The following is a 14455-nucleotide window of genomic DNA, read 5'->3' on the forward strand; positions in this document are numbered from 1 at the left end:
ATAATGGACAATAAAGGATCTAGCACTGATGCCTGTGATACACCACTGGACACCGGCCTCTAGTCACACAATTAGCCTTCTACAGCCTGGGATCAACTCAGCCGAACCAGTGGATTTGTCCACTTTTAAACCCACTAAAACCTCCATTAACTCTTCACCCCCGATGTCAAACTGTTCAAGAACCTCACAGTCCCTCTCCTCTCTCCTCATCTTGTTTTGTAAAGCACTGAAATGTTATTCTCTGCTGTGGAGGAACTCTGTCAAAACACACTAAAGTGCTGAGGAGGCAATTCAATGTGCCCAAGGGATAAAGAGAACTAGCAGTCTATGGCTTGCTCTTTGCGCTGTGTGAAAACTAGGACACTCAGAAGGGTGGCATTCGCATCTAGCATGAATATGACAACACTTTTGGACCTTGCCCCGGCCACTTTATCACAATTAGACTCTGTGCCAAAGCTATTGACGTATGTTTGTTTGAAAAGAGGCTTTTCACAGTAACTTCACACTTGTGACAATAAAAGGTTGTTATTATTATGCTAGATTTATAACATCTCTTAACCAGGTGGCAGCTTATGGAGTGAACCCTTCACTGCGGGGTAATGGTTGTGTGTGTGTGTGGGGAGGGGGGGGGGTATTATATGCATGGTGACTCTGCTTGGGTGAGCCATCAAGACTCACTCCATCCAACATGGGCAGCATGGTAGCATAGTGGTTAGCACAAATGCTTCACAGCTCCAAGGTCCCAGGTTCGATTCCTGGCTTGGGTCACTGTATGTGCGGAGTCTGTACGTTTTCCCCGTGTGTGCGTGGGTTTCCTCCGTGTGCTCCGGTTTCCTCCCACAGTTGAAAGATGTGCAGGTTAGGTGGATTGGCCATGATAAATTGCCCGTGGTGTCCAAATTCCTCCTTAGAGTTGGGTGGGGTTACTGGGTTATGGGAATAGGGTAGAGGTGTGGGCTTGGGTAGGGTGCTCTTTCCAAGAGCCGGTGCAGACTCGATGGGCCGAATGGCCTCCTTCTGCACTGTAAATTCTAGGAAAAAACTGCATTTGGGTGCAGTTGTCGCTCTGCTTTGGCTGCAATGTGGTGCAGCGCGCGTGCCCGCTGTCAGCTCTTCCTGCCTTGCTCCAGGAGCTGACGGGCCTGTTCCTGCTGATGATCTCTCCACCCAGCCCCGCTGCTGTCTGCCTCCGCCGGGAAAGGGGGCAACAATGTATCCACCCCCACTGCAACACCCCCCGCAAAGTGACACATCAGAGACACCGCGCGCACCCCCCCCCCCCCCCCCAGCCTTGTGCCGCGCGCGGGAGGGAGCACGCGGCGGCCGCGCGCTGCCCGCTTTGCGCAAAGCGCATGCTCGTCCTGCCTTATACCCGCGGGGCAGCCGCTGCGGTTCTTCACTGCAGCAGCAGCGGCAGCGAGAGGAGGCAGAGCACCGGCAGCCCCAGCAACACCCTGACATCTCCCTCACCCTCCAAAAAAAACAAACAAACATTAAACCCCCCTCACCGGGTTTACTCTTCACACCATGGCTGATAAAGAGGACAAGAAGGACTTCGCGGAGGGAGCAGGAGGGTGGAAGAAGTTCATCTTCAACCCGGGCACCGGCCAGTTTATGGGCAGGACCGCCAGCAGCTGGGGTAAGGATCAGGGAGAGAGTGAGGGACGCAGAGAAACGCCGGCGCCCCTCTGGACAGACGGCAACAACAAAATATGTTATTTTCCCAGAACGAAAATCCTAATCCGATGCATTTTGATGTGTTGTAGATGCGGCAGTCACTGCTTTCATTTTTTGTGTGTGCTTTGCCAGGGGCGTGATATTTGTGGTTTGCGTTCAGCTGGCTGAGGTGGTGGATTTGTTAGCCCGCTGCTGATCCTTTAGCTTGTGGACGCTCAGACTGTCCACAGGGAATAGAGACAGAATTGGTTTGAGGGTCCCTCTCCCTCTATATCTCTATCTCCATCTGTATCCCTCTCTCTATCTCTCTCTCTATCTGTCTCTCTCCACCAACACCCCCCCCCCCCCCCCCCCCCCCCCCACTGAGAAGATGAGGCCGGGGTGAGGGAGGCATTTACATTAATTTAAGGGATGGTGTCAGCAACTGATTTGATTTTGGGGCGGACGGAGAGTTAAACGGGGTAAAACCTGCGCATTATGCAGCCGCCTGCCAGCCAGTCACGATGCTGAGGAAGGTGTTAACGTGAGCAAACTCCCTAATGTTTCATCTGACCGGCTTGGCTTCTCCTCTGCATTTCCACAGTCTTTCCTCATTTCTTTCTTCGTTCCAGCAAGATGTTCAATTAGACCTGGGCGAGGCGCTGACCTGACCCCCCCCCCCCCCCCCCCCCGCTGGAGGGGTTTGTGCTTTGATTTGTTGTGGGTTCATTGCTAGAGATGGCAGAGCTAGATGCAAAATAAATGTCAGCATTTTAAATGTTTGCCTGTGATTGGGAAACATCGTTTCGGAATTGAAATCTGATTTGACACTGGGATCAAAAGCAACATTTCCATATGCACCAAGATCTATTTATTAGTTAAAGGTTTCCGATTCGTTCTTATGTGTGCCTTTTGGAACCCTGGTGTTATCTTTTTCAAAGGGAGCTGTGACATTTCATCAGAGATTGTAGCAATCCAGCTCTCACAGAAAAGGAATCCCTATTGGTGACGAAACTGGAGAAAGGAAGCTGGCTAAAGATCCTCAGAGCAGCAGTGTTAAATGCATTTAATTCCAAGTTGTGCGATTCAATCGATTTCAACACAAAATTCCCCCTTTGTGTTGATTGAATTGCATAGTATAAATGATTTAATAATTTGAAAGGAATTTTGCACAAAATCAATAACACTCCCGCTGTAAATTTATAGGTTTTGCTTTCTGTATTTGTCCTGATGTTCCACCAATATTGATTTTTTTTTTTGCATGGTACTTTACAGAAACTGTCTCTCTGACCTTTTTAAAACTACAATTTTTATTGCATTATGCCCACAGTTTGGAAGGGGAGGAAACCCCTCTATGAGTACATTTTGTTAGGTGCAATGAATAATTGAAGGTTTCTATTTTGGGTTAAGCTGATATTGTGTTGAGTTGAGGACAATTCTCTCAACTCGCTTTTTAAGAGCTTATTGTGAAAGAAAAGAAAGGTGATCTTGCCCGTTTTCTTAAATGTGTTGTGTTGTATTAACAATTTTGCCTGAAGAGCACCTGCAAAGGAGGAGACCATTCAAAGTCATGAATCCAGATAGTCTTAAACTGTTTAACAATAAGTTTTTCTATTCGTGCATGGGGCGCCTCAGTAAATTTTTGTGTCCTTAATTTTTACCTGAACTGTGATGCAGGTGCAGTGAGACTATGCTTTATCAAGAACATCTGCTTATAACATTGACATTATTGTGATCGTCCTTTTGCCTGACTGCAGATTTGCCTTTTTTGACTGATTTCAGGCATGTATGTTCTGTTATTTCCCCACCTCACCCCAACTTTCTGCACTGTAAATTCTATGTAAAATCTATGTAAACCCCATAACAAATTAAGCGTTTTTGAAAAGTGAAAAGGGCAGGTTAGTGGGAAACGCAGTTTCTGAAATCAGCTGACCACTTGGACAACTCACAACAACTATATTGAGTGTTCTATCGGCTTATGCCATCACAAAAATGTTTGCATTGCTGTTTAAAGTGACCTATTCCTATACAAAATATTGTGCAGAAGAGCTCTGTGCTTGTCCTTCACATGTTCAACTCTTTAAAAAAAAAGTATTCTGGGGGGAGGGGGGACATCAACATCAATGCCACTCTTAAAATTTTGCAACATTTTAAAAAGGAGCTGTTCACCACATTCCCCAACACCCACAAACACACTTCTCACCTCCCCACAGTCTTATTTGTGAGCTCCGAATGTAGGCAGACTCTGATCTCGGTAGACAGTGGAAGTAGAAATAGCCAAGCACTGAATGAGACTGTGAATACTGAAACTCTTAATTTTAAATAGTATACTCCAAGCAGCACCTGGTATGAAGGAGAACTGAGGAACAGAAAGTGCGGGAGCTTTGTATATGGAGTTGAACTACACTCAGGTGAACCATACCTATGGTAAGGAATCTGCCCTCTCACTGGCTAATAAAAACAATACTGGGATGACATGAGGATAAATACTTGATCGTGATATTTTCCTTCTCATTTAATCTGTTCAGTAGGTGATACCCTTTGGAGATATTGACATTGGATAGTGAATAGCCATTACCAGTCATCACCAGTGGTTGCAATACACATTGGATACGAGTCTAAAGAGCTGGTTATTCTTTTGAGTCCTGTTGAATTGTATATGACACACAAGTTGTATAATCTAGTAAAATAAATTTTAAAACTCTATATTTTCAGGGCGTGGGCAGCACTGGCAAGACTAGTATATATTGTCCATGGCTAAGTGCTGTTGAAACAGTCGTGATGGAGCATCTTCTTGAACCACAACAACCCTGTGTGATGAAGATGCTCGAATAACTCTGTTCTTTCCATTAGTCAGAATCATAACCCTGATCAGTGACACCTTGATAAAAACTTTGTTTTAAACAATACCTTGGAAATACATTTCCAGGTTTATGCAAAATGGCCAAATGGATATAAATGAGGGAGGCTATTTGGCACATCTTGATTCTTTCATACAGAAAGGTGGTATAATTTCCTACCGTTCCATTGCAATACGGCTTCCAAATGTTTGTGATTCCAGAGGTTTTGCCTCCACTGTCCTAGGTAGGAGTCAATTCCATGTGTTAATCTTTGTGTGAAGAAAAACATCCTGATATCAGTCCTGAATCTGCTTTTTCATAGTTTAAACGTGTTCCCCCTTGTCCTACTCCCAGTTTGTTTTGAAATAGTGTTCCAGGTTTATCTTTGCTAAATGACTTGCTATCTTTGTAACTCTTATAAGGTCATCTCTTGGTTATCTTCTTTCAAGGCTGAAAGTTTCCTGAGTCTCTCTTTCTTCTGATCTCATTACTCTTTTTCTAGGATTGGTTGCTTAACTCTTCTTGCACAGTCTTAAATGTCTTCTTTGTATTTTCATGACCAGAACTGGACACAGTACGCAAGGATACCTATAAGGCAGCTTTAACTGATTTTATTGGGCTACTAATACTCATTTAAATTGTTCTTTCCCAGTTACAAATCTATAGTTAACATTCGGGATAGATTTATAATATATTGTAAGAGACTGAGCAGCTATCTTGATCAAGTGGCTTATCAAGTCATGAATAACTTTTTGAGATTGTTATATCTCTGTAATACATCATGAATTAACTGTTAACCAAGAGCTCTCTTGACCCATGTCTACTAAACTGCTGACCAATCAGCATCCCATTCTGGCCCTCATGGCAGCAGATATTGTAAACGGTTTCCTGTCATGTCCTCAAATCTGTCATTGTCACTACTCACCACCACCTCCCTTCCAACACTCACCTTTGATCCTTCTGTCCTTGCAAGGTACTGTTACATCTCCAATCTCCCTTTCTTCTTCGACATCCTTGAATATGTTGTTGCCTCCCAAATCGATGCCCATCTTTCCCACAACTCCAAGTTTGAACCTCTCCAATGAAACGATTGCCCCTGCCACAGCACTGAAAGTTACAAATATTACACTCTGTGAGTGTGACTATGATGCACCCCATCTTTCTTGACTTGTCTATTAGCCTTTGACGCAGTTGACCGTACCATTCTCCTCCACAGCTTCTGATCCATTGTACAATTGATTATGACTGCCGTGCCTGGTTCCACTGTTGCCTGTCCAATCACAGCAGGATAATTTCCTGCAGTGGCAAGGATAGATTGGGGAAGCTTACAAAAGGGGTTGACGGTGGATAGGCAATTGAAAGAATGTGTGCATGAACTACAACAATTATTAATTCCTGTCTAATGAGGAAAGGTCTCTCAACCATGTTTTGCAAAATAAATTGGGGATAATATTAAATCCAAAGAAGAGATATATAAAATTACCAGAAAAAGCAGCAGACCTGAGGATTGGGATCATTTTAGAATTCAGCAAAAGAGGGGGAAAGTAGAGTATAAGAGCACAATTACAGGGAACATAGAAACTAAACTTAAAAGCTTCCATAAATATGTGAATAGAAAAAGATAGTCAAGATAACTGTATGTCATTTACAGCCAGAAGTCATGGTAATTATAATGGGCATCAAAGATATGGCAGAAAAATTAAACACATACTTTGGTTCTGTCTTCACAAAAGAGGGAACAAATAACCTTCCAGAAATGTTAGGGAACCAAGGGTCTAGTGAGAATTGAATTGAAGGAAATCAGTATTAGTAAGAAAATGGTGCAGGGGAAATTAATGGGGTTAAAGGCTGACAAATTGGGCGGCACAGTGGTTAGCACTGCTGCCTACAGCCCTGAGGAACCGGGTTCGATCCTGGCCTCGGGTCACTGTCTGTATGGAGTTTGCACATTCTCCCCGTGTCTGCGTGAGATTCACCCTCACAACCCAAAGATATGCAGGTTATGTGGATTGGCCATGCTAAATTGCCCATTAGTTGGAAAAAAAATAATTGGGTACTCTAAATTTATTTTTTTTAAAGGCTGACAAATTACCAGGTCTGATAATCTACATCCCAGAGTATTAAAGGAAGTGACCCTGGAAATATCAGTTAGAACATAGAACAGTACAGCACAGAACAGGCCCTTCGGCCCTCAATATTGTGCCGAGCCATGATCACCCCACTCAAACCCACGTATCCACCCTATACCCGTAACCCAACAACCCCCCCCCCCCCCTTAACCTTACTTTTATTAGGACACTACGGGCAATTTAGCATGGCCAATCCACCTAACCCGCACATCTTTGGACTGTGGGAGGAAACCGGAGCACCCGGAGGAAACCCACGCACACAGGGGGAGGACGTGCAGACTCCACACAGACAGTGACCCAGCCGGGAATCGAACCTGGGACTCTGGAGCTGTGAAGTATTTATGCTAACCACCATGCTACCCTGCTGCCCCAGTTAGTGGTCATCTTCCAAAATTCTATAGACTCTGGAGCAGTTCCTACAGATTGGAGGGTGGAAAATGTAACCGCATTATTTAAAAAGGGAGGGAGACTGAAAAAGGAGAATTACAGAGCAGTTAGCCTGGCATCAGTAGTGGCGAAGATGCTTGAATATTATAAAAGACAGAATAGATAACAGAATATTTGGAAAGCATTAACGGGATTGGACAAAGCAAGCACGGGTTTATGAAAGGCAAATCATACTAGACAAATCTATTGGAGTTCTTTTGAGGATGTAATTAGTAGACCAGATAAGGGCGAACCTGTGGGAGAATCTACAGTTGTCTTAACTATCTTTTTCTATTCACATATTTATGGAAGCTTTTAAGTTTAGTTTCTATGTTCCCTGTAATTTTGCTCTCATACTCTACTTTCCCCCTCTTTTGCTGAATTCTAAATTGATCCTAATCCTCAGGCTTGCTTCTTTTTCTGGCAATTTTATATGTCTCTTCTTTGGATTTCATCAGTATTTGAACTTTCAGAAGACTTATGATAAGGTCCCTCATAAGAAGTTAGTGGGCAAAATAAACGCACATTGGATAGTGGGTAATGTATTGACATGGATCGAGAATTGATCTCAGACAGGAAAGTGAGAGTGGGAATAAATGGATACTTCTCCGAGTGGCAGGCAGTGACGAGTGGGGTATCACAGGGTTCAGTGCCTGGGCTCCAGCTGTTCCTAATATACATAAATGACTTTGATGCAAGTTTGCTGATGACACAAAACTGGGCAGAATTGTGAGTTGCGAGGAAGGTGAAAGGAGGCTCCAAGATAAATTAGACAAGTTGAATGAGTGGGCAAACACATGGCGGATGCAGTACAGCATAGCTAAATGTGAAGCTAACACTTGATGTGAGAAACAAAAAGAGTATTATTCAAATGGTGCAGAGGCAAGAGCAGCAAGAAATTAGGAAGGCAAATGGTATATTGGCCTTCATTGCAAGAGGATTTGACTACAGAAGTAGAGATGTCTTCTGTACTCAAAGCACATTGGATAGTGGGGCAGCACGGTAGCACAAGTGGATAGCACTGTGGCTTTACAGCGCCTGGGTCTCAGGTTAAATTCCCCAATGGGTCACTGTGCAGAGTCTGCACGTTCTCCCCGTGTCTGCGTGGGTTTCCTCCGGGTGCTCCGGTTTCCTCCCACAGGCCAAAGACATACAGGTTAGGTGGATTGGCCATGATAAATTTCCCTTAGTGACCAAAAAGGTTAGGAGTTATTGGGTTATGGGGATAGGGTGGAAGTGAGGACTTAAGGGGTCGGTGCAGACTCGATGGGCCGAATGGCCTCCTTCTGCACTGTTTGTTCTATGTTCTACTGCAGTTCTACAGGACCTTGGTGAGACTACATCTGGAGTATTGTGTGCATTTTTGGTCTTCCTATCTAAGAAAGGATATACTTGCCATAGAGGGAATGCAGCAGAGGTTCGCTAGGCTAATATCGGGGTTGGCACGACTGCCCAATAAGGGGAGATTGGTTCGACTGGGCCTGTATTCACTAGAGTCAGCAAGGATGAGAGGAGATCTGATAGAAAAGTATAACATTCTAACCGGGCTGGACAGACCAGATGCAGGGAGGATATTTTCCCTGGTTGGGGAATCTAGAACCAGGAGGCAAAATCTCCGGATACGGGATGGACCATATAGGACTGAAATGAAACAAAAATTCTTCTCCCAAATTGTAGTGAACTTGTGCAATTCTCTATCACAAAAAGATGTGGAGGCCAAGCCACTGTACTCAAGAATGAGATAGATTTTGTTTTAAAATTTAGTGGCATCAAAGAGTATGGAGGGAAAGTGGGAATATGGCATTCAGAATGAGAATCAGTCATGATCATATTCAATGGTGGAGAAGGCTCAAGGGGCTGATTGACCTACTCCTGTTTCTAGTTTCTATGTTTCTTCCTGCCACTACTGTTGTCTCTGGAGTTGTCCAGACTGCTATCCTTTGCCCCCTCCTATTTCATATTTGGCTCTTAGCAACATAATCAAGACACATACAGATTGCAAACACTTATATATGCTGGCATACGCCAGCTCTACCTACCTCTACCTCTCTCTGAAGTGCCTCTGCTTGTCCTAAATGAGCTGAAATTTCCTCCAAATATATATTGGCAAGACAGAAGCTGTTGTCTTTGGCCCCTTCCATAAACTTGATTCTCAAGCCACCAATTCCAAATCCCTCCCTAGCCCATGTCTCATGCTGAAGTAGACTTTGAACAGAGCGTTGTGCCCCATTTGAGCTTGAGCTGAGATTCTGCCTGTGCTGTTTGAACAACATTGGGCGGGATTTACCGACCACCCCGCCGGGTGGATTTCGGCTGGGGAGGTGACCCGCCAGCGGGATCTACCGGTCCCGCCGTTGTCAACAGGATTTCCCGTTGACCATGCAACTTGTAAGTACTGTAAAAATCATACATAATTTGTTTTTCTTCCATGGTATCCTAAGAAAACAAAGAAAATATATGTAAAATGACATTCACCCAAAGTGACTTAACAGCACAATAAAATTCTCTTTCATAGTTTTATCCCTGTGTCAGATCAACAAATCTAAATACTTAATTGTAATTTGCTTCCAATCAATCATTCATGGGCAAGTGCTGGAAGTGTTGATCAAATTGGATCCACTTAAAATTTTGCTAACAACTGAAAGATTATTTTGTGGGGTTGATGTCCAGATTGTATCTGTAACCTTTGTCACACTTTATATCAACTATTTCCATTATAAATTCCCAATACCGCATTTAGCATCGGAAACTGCCTATAGAAGCTGTAATTGCACACACTCAACAGCGATGGCACCATACTGCCATCACTAGCTCAGATGCTCAACTGCAGAGAAACTCCAACATTTCTCGACATTTTGGATTAGTGTATATTTTTCTATTTAATGATAATATGAAATTTAATTATTTAAAAATAAAGTCGAAATATAACTTTGAAATAAGGACTGAAGTGTGCATTGGTTCAATTATCCATATCCTGCGCAGTGGGTTAGCCCTGTTTCCTCACAGCGCTGAGGTCCCAGGTTCGACCCCAGCCGTGGTTCACTGTCCGTGTGGAGTTTGCACATCCTCCCTGTGTTTGTGTGGGTTTCGCCCCCACAACCCAAAGATGTGCAGGCTAGGTGGATTTGCAGCCCTTAATTGGAAAAAATGAATTGGGTACTCTAAATTTATTTTAAAATTATCCATATCCTCTAACTCTACCTGAAGGCTAGGCTTGGTCTCGCTGTATGTACTACCACAAGAAATTGACTGGTTAAATGTAAATATATTGTTATACAAAATTAACTGTTGCCAGTTAATTGAGTTTAATGTATAAACTAATTTGCAAAAAATTTTATAGAAATTTTCTAATGGAAAATAAATTCAATATCAATCAGAATTAAAGTACATGTCAGTATGAAATTAGTATATGTTATATTTAAACTTCTTGACCTTACATTTTAAGAGATGTTTAGAAAGGGAACTTTATTGTGTTGTTTCACTTACTTTGCGGTTCTTTATGGTTCATGTTCTCTTTCAATCCTGTGAGCACATTTTTGCTCTCTCCCAAGGATTATTTTCCTCCAAAGGTTCTGTGGGTCCTGCATTTGTGTTCATCAACTTAACTTTTGAGTCGAAAGTTGCAGCAAGCTCCTAAACATATACAACTGAATGAAGATCACTATTATGCTTCAATTTCTGCAGAAACAATATCTTAGCTTTCTTTGTAGCAATTCCCCATTTGTTTTACGTGTCCCAAATTGATAGCTTTCCGATGATGAAAATGCATCTTTGTACTTTCCTCGTAGTTAAATTACCTAATCCCCAGTTTGCCTCTCTTTGGATCTTTGCTGGACCCTCATCTTTTTTCTGTTTGGAGATTACAACTGGGCATAAACACCAATCTCAAATAAACAGGTGCTATATAAAGTTAATGTATTACATTTCCATGCTGTGTCCAAAAATGCTGAGTAACTATTGAATATCAGTTATCGTATACAGTGTTTTATGCTATAATGTGAGCAAAATTGCCCGTATAAACATCTATAGTTGTGATAAGAAATATAATTGTAATGGAGTTCTGAAGAGTGGATATTTCTATAGTGAGCATATAAAATGGTAACGCATTCAATGTTCATTGACCAAATCCATGAATTATTGCAGCACTGGTATGGATATAACAAGATCACCTTCTTTTCAGCTGCTAATTGTAATGCAACAATAATGACAATGCAAATTAATGGGAGGAAAGCAACGTTTGTCGCCTGGACGCCAGATTGCCGAGCTACAGTCGTTTCTTTATGCTCCCAGGGAAGAATATTTTTCTATGGATTTGATTAAGACTTCTGCATTTTGTTTTTCAGGCAAAAGGACTAATATCAGTTACACTATACAATATAAGTAAATCATAGATGATTGAGAGCTTAGCATCTGTCAATCTCTTGCTGTTCCTCCCACCAAGACAAAGTGGATGCAACTGTTGTGCGGTTAAACAGATTTGATAACTGATCTTAAACATTTTTAAAATCTGTACTCCTTTATTGAACAAGATCTTAAACAAAACTCTTTTATAAAATCACCAAATCAGGCTACCAACGTTCTGTAAATGGAAACACTAGAAAATCCCCCCAGTGAGACTCATTAATTGTCTAAAAGTAGTACCACTTTCTCTTGTTTACAAAGTAGCGTGTGCATTCTTTTAATACTGAAGTTCTGTAACCTTGTAATAATCTCTCAAAACAATTGATTGCACTCCTAATTCTAATTCATTAATCCCTTGTACATTCATCATGACTTGTATTTGGATCACGTTCCTCACATTTCCATCCTCCTTGTTTAGACAAATTAACCACAGTCATTGAAAGGGGCAGCACGGGAGCACAGTGGATAGCACTGTGGCTTCACAGCACCAGTGTCCCAGGTTCAATTCCCCGCTGGGTCACTGTCTGCGGAGTCTGTACGTTCTCCCCGTGCCTGCGTGGGTTTCTTCCGGGTGCTCCGGTTTCCTCCCACATCCAAAGACGTGCAGGTTAGGTGGATTGGCCATGATAAATTGCCCTTAGTGTCCAAAAGGTTAGAAGGGGTTATTGGGTTACAGGGATAGGGTGGAAGTGAGGACTTAAGTGGGTTGGTGCAGACTTGATGAGCCAAATGGCCTCCTTCTGCACTGTATGCTCAATGTTTCCCAGCCTGGCAGATTGTACAATATAGTAAAATATGCCCTCTTTTTTACAAGAAATCAATAACTTCCATAAATACTTTTTGAGGGAGGTGGGTGCTCGTGATTAGGACATGTGGCAGACATAGAAAGCCTAGTAGAGCAGGGACTTAATATGGCTGTGTATGAAGCACTATATTTTTGGGAGATAAAAGTGAGGAATGGGAGCAAACACTCAATGGATTCTGAAGAGTGTGAATAAGTAGAGTCACCGAAGGATTCAAATGGTTAGGCCTGAATTTTCACTCTGGAATCGGGAGGGTAGACAATTCCCAGTTCTACAAAGATGCCCCAGGAGAAATTACCCCAGAAGGTCAGATTTTCAGTTGAGGGGGAGGCGGTGAAAATGGGAGTCGCGGTGGGCTCCCCAGGTGAAAGCCGAGGCGGCTGGGTGTGGAGGCTGGCTGGGTGGAAGTCCTGCTTTGCTGCACAGGAAGGCATTGTGTGGAATTTTCTTTAAAATAAATAAAACATAAGCCAGCCTTTATCATTCCCATAACGCACGTTCACCACGCCGCACCTATGCCCCTCTCCCCACCCTTCCTGGCCGCTCATAATTCCCATATCAACCTATATCCCTCTATCCGCCCCTTGTGTCTCATCATATCCCATTTGCTCCTCTATCGAACCATCATAGTTCTTCAGAACCCTCAGCCAATCTATGCCCATCTACCCATCCCGATTGCCCATGAGCACCCCATACCAACTTTGTATTAACTCACGCCAACTTATGCTCCCTAGCCACCACCCATTGCCCGTACATCCTCTATGCCAATTCACCCAGCATCCACCAGATCAGACCTTGGGGCCCATGCTGCGATGAAATAAAATAAAGCGTCTATTGCAGACTTGATTTTTTTTTAAGCTCATTCATAAAAACTCATTCACTACATCTACATTCCATCAAATACATAATCCATTAAAAAAAAGAATGTTTCATTCAGCTTCTTAATCCCATTTCAGATCAAATATTGGAATTCATTTTCTCACTTCAAAGAGGCTAGAACCACTTGTAGCTGTAAATCAAAATGTAAAATGCAAGCATCCCACTGTGATAATGGAAGGTTGTAAAAATAGATGTAGCCTTATCATGTTCGACGAGCCCTCAGGCATTTTTCATTCGACAGAGTCAAATAGAAAGTAAATTTTTTAACACTCCACACAGTTTTTACAAAGATTTAAAATTGTTTTAAATACCTTGATAACTTGACAGTTCCTTTTGACACTTCTAACAATTGCGTTTGCCAGTTCCTTCTGACAGCTCCCTTTTACACACTTTTGTGTCCACTTTTGACAATCTGAAAGGATATCTTATTTCTTCCAAAGGGCACCTGACTTTGTCCAAGGTGTCCCAGGACCATATCCATAGGTGCAGGTAATCCAACCAACAACATTTTGTCAAAAGGAGCATAGTATTACATCTTTACACTTATTTGCCATCTTAGGGGACTTGGATTATTTATACTGAAGTAGAAGGTTTAAAATAAAATTATAGCCAGTTTTGATGGGATGAACGTGGATGGACTATCTCCTCTCAGAGTCAATGGAAAATTTAAAATTGTTACTGAGTGAATAAAAATGCAAGAAAAATCTAATTTTAGGCAGAGGGTCATTGGAGCTTAGAGTATTTTGCTGAGAGAGTAGCTGATGCAGAGAACGCTGCATCCTCAAAGGTAATATTGGAGAAATACTTGAAATAGTGGAGTTACAGGACTTTGGGAAGCAAGAAGGGTAGTGAAATTAGTTTTGGGGTTGATTAAAGAAGGCATCAGCACAGACACAATGGGTTTAATGGTCTTCTGTGCTATAAATGTCTTCGTTTCCTCGCTCCCTCCTTTTTCCTTCTCAGTTCTTTCTTCAAAATATAATACCCACTGCTGTAATTCTATAGTTTGTAGTTGTGGTTTTATGTGAAAAGATACACCAAATGTTGGTTGGTTCATTGGTAAGTTAGAAATAAAGGCCAGGATTTTCACCGGCAGGACTGAAAAATCCCAGCCAATGAGTAGTTTGTGCCCACTCATAAAAGCAAATTACTGGGGATGCTGGAATCTGAAACCAAAGAGAAAATGCTGGAAAATCACAGCAGGTCTGGCAGCATCTGTAGGGAGAGAAAGAGCTAACGTTTCGAGTCCAGATGACCCTTTGTCAGCTTTGACAAAGCGTCATCTGGACTCGAAACGTTAGCTTTTCTTTCTCCCGACAGA

At 42.5% G+C, this 14455-nt stretch overlaps 1 protein-coding gene across 3 annotated transcripts in view; it reads left to right on the forward strand.

The window, feature by feature from the left end:
- The first annotated feature begins 1374 nt into the window (after nt 1-1374).
- atp1b3a (ATPase Na+/K+ transporting subunit beta 3a) overlaps nt 1375-14455 on the forward strand; it is a 53060-nt gene continuing 39979 nt past the window's right edge. Inside the window, exons 1-2 of one of the 3 annotated variants that reach the window (XM_038815620.1) lie at nt 1388-1639; nt 3983-4083. In XM_038815620.1, the coding sequence (XP_038671548.1) occupies nt 4047-4083 (37 nt within the window). In that variant the 5' untranslated portion in view covers nt 1388-1639; nt 3983-4046. Of the gene's footprint in view, nt 1640-3982; nt 4084-14455 lie in introns of all 3 variants that reach the window. The other 2 variants (XM_038815621.1, XM_038815619.1) reach the window with 2 other exon arrangements.

Source organism: Scyliorhinus canicula, chromosome 13, assembly GCF_902713615.1.
Source record: "Scyliorhinus canicula chromosome 13, sScyCan1.1, whole genome shotgun sequence".
NCBI lineage: Eukaryota > Metazoa > Chordata > Chondrichthyes > Carcharhiniformes > Scyliorhinidae > Scyliorhinus > Scyliorhinus canicula.